The 12,929-nt window shown below is 43.3% G+C and overlaps 1 protein-coding gene across 4 annotated transcripts in view; it reads left to right on the forward strand.

Moving 5' to 3' along the window:
• The window catches only part of ccdc102a (coiled-coil domain containing 102A), a 91,531-nt gene extending 84,454 nt beyond the window's left edge, over window positions 1-7,077 (forward strand). Inside the window, exons 10-12 of one of the 4 annotated variants that reach the window (XR_009785693.1) lie at window positions 2-3,460; window positions 4,352-5,926; window positions 6,049-7,076. Coding sequence is in view for 1 of the 4 variants with exons in the window: in XM_061756348.1 (XP_061612332.1) it covers window positions 2-173 (172 nt within the window). In the remaining 3 variants the exon portion in view is untranslated. Of the gene's footprint in view, window position 1; window positions 4,179-4,351 lie in introns of those variants that run through there. The other 3 variants (XR_009785692.1, XR_009785698.1, XM_061756348.1) reach the window with 3 other exon arrangements.
• The last annotated feature ends 5,852 nt before the right edge of the window (window positions 7,078-12,929 follow it).

Consider the following 12,929-nt stretch of genomic DNA (forward strand, 5'->3'; position numbering starts at 1 on the left):
GTCGGCAAACAACGTCGGCCTTAGGAAGGCCGAAAAGCGTGTTTCCCAGCGTCAGTCAACGTCTCATCAAATTATCGGGTCAAGACTGCATGCATGCATGCATGCAATGGGGAATCACCTCCAAACTTCTCTGCTCAGGATGTGAGACGCATCTTCAAACAACAAAAGATTAACAAAGCGGCAGGCCCGGACCACGTGTCCCCATCCTGCCTCAAAGTCTGCGCGGACCAGCTCGCTCCAGTCTTCGCTCAGATCTTCAACAGATCTCTGGAACTGTGCGAAGTTCCATCCTGTTTCAAACGCTCCACCATCATTCCAGTCCCCAAGAAACCTGCAATCTCGGGTCTGAATGACTACGGGCCTGTCGCATTGACATCTGTGGTCATGAAGTCCTTTGAACGTCTCGTGCTGGAGCACCTCAAGAGTGTCACAGGTCCCCTGCTGGACCCCCTGCAGTTTGCCTACCAAGCGAACAGATCTGCGGATGATGCAGTCAATATGGGACTGCACTTCATCCTAGAACACCTCGACAGTGCAGGGACCTACGCGAGGATCCTGTTCGTGGACTTCAGCTCAGCGTTCAACACCATCATCCCTGAACTCCTTTCATCCAAGCTTCTCCAGCTCAGCGTCTCACCTGCCCTCTGCCAGTGGATTTACAGCTTTCTGATGGGCAGGACACAGCAGGTGAGGCTGGGGAGGCCACCTCATCCACACGCAGCCCCAAGGTTGTGTCCTCTCTCCGCTGCTCTTCTCTCTCTACACGAACGACTGCACCTCAGCGCACCCGACTGTCAAACTCCTGAAGTTTGCAGATGACACCACTGTCATCGGCCTCATCAAGGACGGTGACGAGTCTGCATATCGACAGGAAGCGGAGCGGCTGGAGCAGCTGGAGCTGTGGTGCGGCCGACACAACCTGGAGCTGAACACGCTCAAGACTGTAGAGATGATCGTGGACTTCAGGAGGCATCCTTCGCCACAGCTGCCCCTCACGTTGTCCAGCTGCCTCGTGTCAACCGTCGAGACTTTCAAGTTCCTGGGAATTAGTCTCTCAGGACCTGAAGTGGGCAACCAACATCAACTCCGTCCTCAAAAAGGCCCAGCAGAGGATGTACTTCCTGCGGCTTCTGAGAAAGCACGGCCTGCCACCGGAGCTGCTGAGGCAGTTCTACACAGCGGTCATCGAATCGGTCCTGTGTTCTTCCATCACAGTCTGGTTTGGTGCTGCTACAAAAAAGGACAAAATCCGACTACAATGGACAATCAAAACTGCTGAAAGGATTGTCTGTACCCCCCTACCCACCCTTGAGGACTTGCACGCTGCCAGAACTAAGACAAGAGCGTGCAAAATCCTCTCTGACCCTCCGCATCCCAGTCACCAGCTCTTCCAGCTCCTTCCCTCAGGTAGGCTCTACCGATCAATGCAAACTAGAACTAGCAGACATTGCAAAACAGCTTCTTCCCTCTTGCGATCAACTTCTTAAACACCTAACCAACAATTCCATTACAACATGGTGGCAATTTTTTTACTTGAGTTCATTGTCACATTTCTGTGGGGCCAATTATACATTACTCGTGCACTCACTGTAGTAGTCTCACCACGCTGTACTATTTGCATATCTGTTGTTGACCAATACTGGCCACTCATGCCAGAGTAGCATCTGCTCCATTTGCACACTGATTGAGGAGTATCTGCAACATTTGCACAATCGACATTGTCCCAGATTGTCGCACTACTCGCCACTTTAAACCGCATCCACTCCTTGAAGTCTCGGCGCCCTTTGCACGATGGTCATTGCACCGGACTATTGCAATATTAGTCATTCGAACTGCTCAAAGTGCTAGAGGACACAATTGTCCAAAAAAATCAATACAAAATGTATCGGCATTACCAGATAACTAGCAACCCTTTATTGCTCAGTGACTGTTTTTTTGTTGTCAATGTCTTTATGTCTCAAAAGTGTTCTCTGTCAACTGACTGCCTGATTGCAACCAAATGTTATCCAAAAGAACTCTTTTCAACATATGTACAGAGATCACCCGGGTAGAAGCCATTGGGCAGATAAAAATGTATTTTCAAACCAAAGCCCAAATGGTGTATTTTTTTGTCGAGTGGATTTATGCACTTTAAGATGCGCCATTTCAAATTGAATCTCTAATTTAAAGATGAAAATGAGTGGTGGTAAGACAGTTACTTGTCCATTCCAGAACTGTGACAATAGGTTCAGGGCGGTGTCTACTTTTTTTATCCCATGTCTCAAACACTCACAAAAAAATGCATTATGAGAGACATTTCAAACTCTTTGACACCAGATAGTGAAGCAAATGCGCTGGTAGAGCGCTTAGGTGCGCAAGCAGACAAGACACACGAGCCAATGCAAGATGATACTCAGGACAATGCTGAAAGTGAGGAAGACACCTCAGTTTCTGTGGACACAGCTGATGAATCCCTCTTCCTTAACAGTTTAGCTTTATTTTACTAGCTGCAAGGAAAACTGTTGCTCCCATCGTCAGTAATCCAGACCATAATTGAAGATCTCCAGGATGTCCATTATGTCAGCCAATCCCATTTAATGCAGACACTTAAAAGCAAGTGTTTTCTCCAACTGAAGCCAAACACTCACTGGAGGATGTATGGGATAGATTGTTTCAGTCAGACCCAAATTCCTTGGGCATAATCATATATCAGGATTCACTTGAAGTTGTAAATCCCCTGGGATCAGCCAAGAGAAAGCATACGGTTCTTGCTGTATACTTCTCACTGGCAGATGTAGCGCCACACTACAGGTCAGGTGCGGATCAAATGCAACTGGTATTATTTATGGGGAGAGCATGATTACAAATACTTTGGCCAGGACAAAGTACTGTATGTGACTCTCTCATAAGAGACCTGAAAGAGCTGGAGGAAAATGGCACCCTCATTTCTAATGGACACATTTACAACGGAGCTGTATGTGCCATAGCAGGTGACAACCTGGGCTCACGCAATATTGGTGGTTTCAGTGAAAACTTTAGAAAGAGCATTAACAGGTTCTGTGATATTGATCATGAAACATCCAGTTCAGAAAACTTTTGGATGGCTAGATGGAAACGCAAAGGGCGGCACGGTGGGCGACCGGTTAGAGCGTCAGCCTCACAGTTCTGAGGACCCGGGTTCAATCCCCGGCCCCGCCTGTGTGGAGTTTGCATGTTCTCCCCGCGCCTGCGTGGCTTTTCTCCGGGCACTCCGCTTTCCTCCCACATCCCAAAAAAAACAGTCATTGGAGACTCTAAATTGCCCCGTCGGCATGACTGTGAGTGCGAATGGTTGTTTGTTTGTATGTGCCCTGCGATTGGCTGGCAACCGGTTCAGGGCGTACCCCGCCTCCTGCCCGATGACAGCTGGGATGGGCTCCGGCACGCCCGCGACCCTCGTGAGGAGAAGCGCGACAGAAAATGGATGGATGGAAACACAAAGGTAATTAAGTGATCATATGTTTTTTCAGTTTTCTTATTTGAAAAATAGGTTTACATGCCAATGTCAGAGGACTATACAATTGCATAACAGAAAAATACAAATGATCAGAATAATACGCTAGCAATGGTAAATATGACAATTGACAACATTTAATAGCACAATGACAAAAAACCTAAAAAAACAAAAACAAAAAAACTATACTATTACACATATCTTGATGGGGACATGGAAAGACTCCGCAAAAACAGGACTAAGCAGTGGCGATGACATGCACATTCAATAGACATTGATTTAATTTGATGCCTTAAACCCACAGATGTATTTATTTATTTATTTGCTAGAGTACGTGGACACCACTAATCAAATCATGCTTTTCTGGTTAACATTGCATTCATGTAATAAGAATTAAACAGAATAAGTCTCCAGCAAACTCAGGGCACCATCATTTCAGACAATATCATCCAATGCTGGCGGCCGAAAGTAACGACACAACTAGCCCCGCAAACGTTACGTACAGCACGTGGCCAAACCTGGAAAACGGGTTTGCAGACCCTCTGTGTATGATAGTCTGAACCTGAACTTTCGAAAATGTTCAAGCTATCATGTCAGCAACCTGCAGCAAACAGGGAGTCTGGTAACAACAGGTTTGCAGACTTCCTGCGTCTGCTTCTGGGTTTGGTCACTTGCCGTACACAACCATCGTGGGGAAATTAAGGTCACACCTACCCCCTCACATTGCAAGGCAACAGGCAAAATCAATGGAATGATAAAAATGATAGAGAATTATATCATATGATAGACATTTTATATCATATATATATATATATATATATATATATATATATATCGTTGTATTGCGCAGCTCTACTATTCATGTTTTCCTATTTTCAGTCTTTGTCTGCTACCCCTCTATGACAGATGTCCACCAACATTCCACAGGACAGAAGCTCTTCATTTTCAACCAGTCTCGTGTCTTCTCGAATCTTACTTGCCTGCAAGAGAAAACTGGCCCGTCAGTTTTGAAGTGAACTGGGACAAAATGCTCACAATCATTCAGAATGTAAAAAGGCTTTTGCCAACAGAGACGACTCATGATCCGCTTTACTTGTTGATGATATAAGAAAGATTGCCGCAAATCCAAGCAGAGCCCTGTGTCTCATCATTGCAAGGAACATAGACAATAGACAGTCTCAAGTCATTTTTTGACACTTTGGATGACGAAAAAAACAACTGTAGGAGCAGGACAGCAATCTCTATTGTTTCAAATCAAAACACGTTGAACATTTGAACAGGAACAACACCCTCGCTTGTTGCCGAGAGGTGATGCCAAAGAGGCTAGATGAATGCGAGGACCTGCAGACACCTAGGGCTCCACGCAGTGGCAGCCTGAGCTTCCATCTAAGGAGAATCTCTGGAAAATAAGAGATTTTTTGGACGAGGGTTCATCTGGGATGGAAAAAGCAGAAGTGTTAGAACTGATGGAGACAACATACTACTTGCAATTGAGGTATGCGCTGGTAACAAGCCCTCTCGTCAATTGCGACCCCTGCCAATACCACAACGTCCTTGGTCAGACATTTCCATAGACTTTGTGACAGGATTACCGGCCTCCAAAGGAAATACCACTGTTCTCACAGTTGTTGACAAGTTCTCTAAGATGGCACACTTCATTGCACTGTCGAAACTCCCCTCAGCTAAAGAAACTGCCGAGTTGATGATAAACCAGATATTCAAGTTTCATGGTTTTCCCAAGAATGTGGTATCGGATAGGGGCCCCCAATTCGTTTCACGATTTTGGATGGAGTTTTGCAAATTAATAGGTGCCACCGTCAGTCTGTCATCTGGGTTTCATCCTGAAACCAACAGACAAACTGAGAGGCTGAACCAGGACCTGGACACTGGGTTCAGATATCTTGCGTCACAGGAGCCACAATCCTGGACTCAGAAGCTGGTTTGGGTCGAGTTCTCTCACAATTCTCTCCCCTCTGCATCCACTGGTCTATCCCCTTTTCACATTGTGCATGGTTACCAACCATCTCTGTTTCCTGCCATAGCCCCAGAGTCCACGGTTCCATTTGCATTGACCTTGGTGAGACGCTGCAGGAGGACCTGGGAGCAAGCCCGCCAAATGCTGCCACGCCAAGGACAGTCCTACAAGACCCCAGCTCGCCGTAAGAGGACACCGGCCCCAAACTACAAAGTGGGACAGCGAGTTTGGCTCTCCACCAAGCATATTCCACTCCGGGTGGAGTCCCGGAACCTCGCTCCGAGGTTTGTTGGGCCCTTCCCCATCACAAAGCTCATCAACCCTGTCACCATGAAGCTTAGGCTCCCAAGGTCGATGCGGGTCCACCCAGGATTTCAAGTCGGCCTGCTCAAGCCCGCCCGGGAGTCCCCTCTGGTTCTGCCTTCCAGGCCCCTTCCTCCCCCCCGTTTCGTGGACGGGGGCCCCGTCTTCACGGTGAGGTCAGTCTGATTGATAATTCCTTTCAGTGTTTTGACGTTCGGTTTTCGACCCTGGCCCCCCAGTTTCAGTTTTGTCTCTAGAATACCTCGATAGTCTTGAGATTTTATTGTACCCTGCACAGATTCAAGAGAACCTGTGCCAGAGGGATCAAAGCAGCCCCAGAACATAAAAGAGCCGCCTCCATGTTTCACAGAAGGGACATTGTTCTTTTTTTGGTATACTTGTAATTCATTTTTGCATCTGTGAAAATAGAGGTGCTGTGCCTTGCTAAAAAGTTGCAGTTTTGTCTCCTCTGTCCATAGGACATTCTTCCAGAAGCTTTGTGGCTTGTCAATATGCAGTTTGGAAAATTCCGGTCTCACTTTTTTCATTATTTATTGTCAACAGTGGTGACCTCCTTGTTTGTCTCCCATGAATTCCACTTTGGTTCAAACAATAACGGATACTGCGATCTGACACTGATGTACCTTGACCTTGGAGTTCACCTTTCATTTCTTTGGAGGTTGTTCTGGGATCTTTTGTTACCATTTGTATTGTCTGTCTCTTCAATTTGTCATCAGTTTTCCTCCTGCAGAAACATCCAGGGAAAAATTATCCAATTATTTTGAATCTTGGGGTACCACCATTTTTGTCTAGGCCTCTTGTTTTTTAATTTATGCTGAACCACATTTCAAAAGCAATGAAATAAGGGGTTTGTTTGTATGTTTTTTTTTTGTGCATTCTTGTTTTAAAAAACACTTGTGTACAAATTGTATTGATTTGGAACTGTTATCAATGCATAAAACCAATTTTAAAAAAGTTTGACCAAAAAAAAAAAAAAAAAAGAATCACGGGATTGATTTGAGCAGACGAAAATTGTACTGATAACATTTACAGCCGATGAAAGGTATGAGGATATGGACGAGTGCAATATAAAGATCAGAGCAAAATCATTTGTCTGTTGTGATTACCAGCAGTCATGTGTGTTTTCTTTCATATTGCATTGTCTGCAATAGGGAGTTGGAAATGTATTTAGGAAGATGGACTTTCAGGAGCTTGCCTGACTTCGCCTGTTGCCTTCTTTACTTCAGGTGTCATAGTGGACCCAACGAGCCTTCAGTAGTGTCAGACGGCCAATGAGATTTAAAATATACTTTTAAATCTTAACTTTTTTTTCAATAGGTAAGATCTCACGGGGAAAAATATGAGCCTGTGATATTGACTTTTCTTTAAGTCACAGTGTCTTCTAACATCAAATGTGCTGTTAACGGGACTGTTTGGTAGCAAGATAAAAAAGTCAATAAGTGGAGCTCATGTCAATATTTTCCATTTCAAAATAAATGAGTCACAAATTTGTTCGAGCTAATTGCTCAATAAATCCCATAAACAATGTTTTTTTTTTACATCATTATTTGAATATTCCCATTTTTTTATGTGAGACTAAGATTGACCCTAATCTCACTAAGAATTTCTCCAATCTCACAAATTACTTCTGAGATGACCTGGAGGAGATTAGTCTGGGCTCTGCCTCTCGTGGATATACATACTGAATCTCCAGTAAAGATAAGCTACTGTCTGAATAGGTTTGTGACATTGCAGTGACGCCAGAAAAGAATTTCTCACTCAGGGCTTCCCCAACATGAAATTGTGATTGCACTGAGCTGGAGACAAAGTGGGTAAGTACATTCACATTATGTCTGTGCGAGAAAGCAGGGAACAAACTCTGCTTCTCCAAGGGCTTGCCCATGGCAGGCAGCGATGGTGATATTGGACTGACCCTGCTTATTAGGGGTCATGGAGGAGAATTATAGTGTTGGTTGTCAAACTGAGACAGTAATTCTACCCAGAGCTATGAAAGACCAAAGAACCAAACAGGGATCTCTGACACCACCTATTTTGAGCAGTCCTATCTAGCTGCACAGCAGTGCTCGCAAAGGCTTTATGGGGATGCTGTTGAAAATACTGAGTACAACAGAACAGAGCTCTTGACTAGCTACTGAGAGTTGCAGACACTGGGGGTGTCAAAATCCAAGTTGTATATATTTTAAAACCGGCAACCAATAAATGTGCAACAAACATCTGAGTCTGTTCTTAGAAGCTCAGTTTATCGACATAAAGATTGAGTCTAATGGGTGGCATTTGACAATGTATTGTATTAAAGGGGAAATATTAGGAAACACATCATAATTTTGTTGTTTGTATGCAAATATGTGCCTGCCACATGTTAGCATCATCAATTGTGAATTAAAATGACCAAGAAAAGGTTATCTGTAGTGTACTGTATATCTATATTTCTGAAAATGAGCACTTTCACCACACTGGCCCCTGAGTCTTTGACAAGACCGGCCCACCTCATGCGTGCTGTGGAGCAACATATGTTTCATTCAACCTAATGAAATAAAACTGCATTTTTGACGTTGTTTTGGAACATACTGTAAGTCATGGATTAATCAATTAACCCCAAAACACTAAAGCTAAAAATATAAACAAGGACAAAAGGAAAAGAGTAACGACTACCATCTACACATCCAGGAGAATGAAGTCATAAGGCGAGAGTACACGCCGGAACGATACCGAACCGGCATGCTCAGTTGCTTCTTATTCTCTTTCTCTCTGTTTACTGGTCCTCTTGCGGTGACTGACAGACAAGGTTCATTCACTCACTCACTCATGCTCTCATTGAGACTTCCCCGTTCCCCCTTTTACTGGTCTTAAAAGTGATGCAAGGTACAACCAGTGGCGTGCAGTGCATTTCGGACCTGGCTCTTCAGTTAATACCGCCACTATCATGTTGCAAAACACAGGGGTGTCGAGCCCATTTTTTGGGGGGGTACTGAAGCACTCCTAAAGTGAATAAAAGCACTCTGGCATCGGTCGTCGTCCACCTTCAGCGCTGGACAACTGAAGCAAAAAGAAACCATTCGTGTGGAAGTCACGAGGCGGCAGCAGGGAGCGCAACATTTAGTTTTAAGATTTAGGTTTAACATTTAATATTTGGATTTAACTATTTAAGTTGACAAATATTGTTATAAATGTGCAGAAAAGTGACTTTCTAAAATTCACACGCTTTTTAAACACTGTTTGAATCTAAATATGTGACAAAATGTTGCCATTATTTTCAGCGTGAGCCGCTTTACAAACGGCACCCCATACAGAATGTGTCAATAAAATGTATATTTTAAATATAAAGCAATATATGTACAGAATGTGTCAGTATAACATGGTTGTGAATATGTTTTGTTTAAGAACACTATGTGAATTGTAAATACCGTAATTTCTGGTGTAAAATGTGCATTTTCCCCCCCAAAAATGGTCAAAAGTCAATACTGCGCATTATACATAGGTATAGGGGAAACATTTATTTTATAAATGTATGCCACCGTTTAGAGTTCTGAAAAAGCTGTACACTTTCATTCCAATGTCACCACCACCTAGAGGTTATGAGCAAGGTGTACACTTTCATTCTAATATGCCGCCACCTAGAGGTTATGAAAAAGGTGTAGCCTACACTTTCATTCCAATATGACAGGGGTACGTATGACTGCATATTCTGTATGCACAGTTGTGGTCATAAGTTTACATACCCTGGCAGAATTTGTGAAATATTGTTTTTTTTTTTTTTTTTTTAAATATGACTGAACAACAACCATCATTCATTTCTTTATGGCTATGTTTTGTTTATGATAATGCTTTTATGAAATGCTTGACTGTTTAATTTGAATCCCATTAAAATAAAACTCAATGTGTTTTGCCTCGCCCTTCATGTTTTCTTTAAAGAATTGTACCCATCTTACAAAGTCTGCCTGGGTAATCAAACGTATGAGCACAACTGTGAGTTTTCTCATTTACTAAATAAAATTAAGGTAAAATTTAAAATGTAGGTAATTTTAAAGTAAGAGCAAGTAAATAAAAAAAAGTATTACATGTTCAAATAAAGTGCTTCAGAATAATTATTTTGAAAAAATACTGTTTTGATCATATAGGTAGAAGCAAAATCATAGGCAAAAGAGTTTTCCAGAATTTTTAGGTCAACTTTGGGGGTGCGCATTATACATGGGTGCGCATTATACACGAGAAATGACGGTATGTGTTTAATAGTTAATGTTCTGAGACTAGTCGTCCTTGTATTACGATTTTAAAGATATGTAAGAATAAGTCATCTCAACAATGTTGAGTTACATTACTGATTTACTTGATGTGAAATCACAGTATGGCCAATTTGACTCTGTGCAATGTTCAGGGTCTTTATTGTGACGCATTTCGGTTTGCTTGGAATTTTTGTGTTAAAAAGAATCGAACCAGAGGCAAACAAAGTGAAGTTTACCAAAGAAATTAAAATCAAGAGACGAGTGAGAGTGATCAGGTTTTGTAGTCCACAGATTTCAGCATCGGTTTCATTTAATAAGCATATTCGCAACCGCTTTTCACCTCACCTAACAGCAATATGGTCAAGAAGAACCTGTCTCCTACTCTCCCATCATGTGCTGACGCCACTGAAGCACTTCAAAGAGGTCTCCTTTTGATGCTTACCATCAATATGCATTTCTTCCTCCACCGCTTGCTCCCTAGCATTTTCTCCCAGCAGTAATTGCCTTCGCAGCCAATTAGTGCATTTTTTCTTTCTTTCCTTTTTTTTTTTTTGCCAATGTACTGGTGGTAAAAACCCAACTCTTGTTATCAGAGGTGTCCTGAAGATCAGATTTATTATCTCAGTTGCTCTTGGTTTCTGTGGGCTTGTTTTTGCTAAAGCTAAAGCAAACGTATAGTATGCACCAGTATAACCCACATCAACCTTCTGACTTAAATCTTCAGATATGATGTAGCAGGGCGATCTATAAATGTATTATTAACAGAGCAGCAGTTAACATTTTTTCATGGCTCCAGGGGCATACTGCAAAAATAGGACGTGGAGTATGTTGAGTTAATTTGTTGGTCTGATTATTGGCTTTGCTAATGCTGCCAGGGCCATTTCACTGCTGTGCTGGCCTGTCTACCCCTTGGGAAAAAAAACATGTTTTACTGTGAGACAGATCAAAGCATAGAAACTGGGATCAAAGAGCAACATTGCGCAGCTTTGGTCACATCTGTGTTGTTTACATGAATGCTAAAGGCAATTACAGCAAATATTACAAACTTTGAAAGATATATGTCTTGAATCAAAGTATTTTGATGTCACTTTTGAAGTACTTCAGTGCATTTATGGATAGCTCAATTTCACAACAATTTGAAAAGCCCTCAACAAGATGCTGCTATCAACAACCCTGCCCCCTGTAGGTATCCCTTCAAACAGCTTAACTGTGCTCACAGTGTCGATGCAGTAGACTTAACTAAACAGGATCAAACAGATTCCATCATTCCTTTTTAACATGTGGCGCAATATTGGTCCAAAAAGGATATATGCTACAGCTCTCTCTTAGGCTGTTGTTTATCTTGACCTCAGATATTCTTTCCTCTGTAATCTTCCCAACAGGGCATAAGGAGTGGGAGGTGAATAAGAGGGGGTTCAACGACCTGAAAACTGGCCTGCTGTTAGGCTCGAGGCGAAACACTCACCCAACCGCTGACTTCCCTTTCCCCTTTTCCCTCTAACTGGATTATAGACCCTGCTATGCTCCCTGCAAACCAATCTCTCCAACGCACACTGACAATAATATTCTATATATATATATCAAAATATTCTAATTTATGATTAGTGGTTTCATCTCTGAGACCACACTCACCACTCTTGCTACTTGAGGACGCCTCCGCCATCCCCTCAAGGAAGAGTGACGGCCTCAGGGACCTTCCATCTTTAGAGCCCCGCCTCACTGTTTCTTTCTCTTTCTGTCTCGGTGAGCTGCTGACCTCTGACAGAGTGGAATGTGTTGGAGATAGGTATTTCGGGATTGAAGAGGAATTTATGCTTCGGTGGTTTGCATGTGATTAACACGGAACAAGAAAACATTACAGTCATTCTTGACATTTTCAGCATGAAACCTTCCTTGTTGATTGGGGTATGTTGGCGCCTTCATCTTCAACCTGTTCATTATTTAGTTATTGATTGATTGATTGATTTACATTTGTTATGTTGCAGCAGTTGAATAAGTTGAATTATGAATCCATCAATCTTCAAGAGTACAGTAGTACCAGCTGAGGGTGCCAGGCAGATCATCAGTCAATTACAATGTGATTCCATGCAGAAACTCCTTCCCACTCACATTCACACCTGTTACTAAACATACTGTATCTTTTTGGACTCTGGGAAGAAGTAGGAGTGCTCAGAGAGTAGCCATACAAGCAGAGGGAGAACATGAACTGCTCCATTATCCTGGACTTCTAACATTGAAAAAAGGAATAAAGGTAAGTGTCCTCTTTGGAATGTTAGGTCGCCTTCCCCTAATGCTGTCTTTATCAGGCATTGTATTTGCACACATATCCATCCACCCATCCATTTCCTCCACTTATCCGGGGTCGGGCGGAGCAGCTGAAGCTGTGGTGCGGCCGACGCAACCTGGAGCTGAACACGCACTGAGTGTCGAGATGATCGTGGACTTCAAGAGGCATCCTTCGCCACAGCTGTCCCTCGCACTGTCCAAATGCCCTGTGTCAACCGTTGAGACCTTCAAGTTCCTGGGAAATACAGTCTCTCAGGACCTGAAGTGGGGGATCAACGTCAACTCTATCCTCAAAAAGGCCCAGCTGAGGATGTACTTCCTGTTGCTTCTGAGGAAGCACGGCCTGCCACAGGAGCTGTTGAGGCAGTTCTACACAGCAGTGTTCATCCATCACAGTCTGGTTTGGTGCTGCTACAAAAAAGGACAAACTCCTACTACAACAGAGAATCAAAACTGCCGAAAAGTTTGCCAGTATCCCCCTACCGACCCTTGAGGACCTGCACGCTGCCAGAACTAAGACAAGAGCATGCTAAATCCTCCTGGACCCTCCACATCCTGGTCACCAGCTCTTCCAGCTCCTTCCCTCAGGTAGGCGCTATCGATCAATGCAAACTAAAACAAGCAGACATTCCAACAGCTTCTTCCCTCT

Source organism: Phyllopteryx taeniolatus, chromosome 2, assembly GCF_024500385.1.
Source record: "Phyllopteryx taeniolatus isolate TA_2022b chromosome 2, UOR_Ptae_1.2, whole genome shotgun sequence".
In the NCBI taxonomy this organism is placed as follows: domain Eukaryota; kingdom Metazoa; phylum Chordata; class Actinopteri; order Syngnathiformes; family Syngnathidae; genus Phyllopteryx; species Phyllopteryx taeniolatus.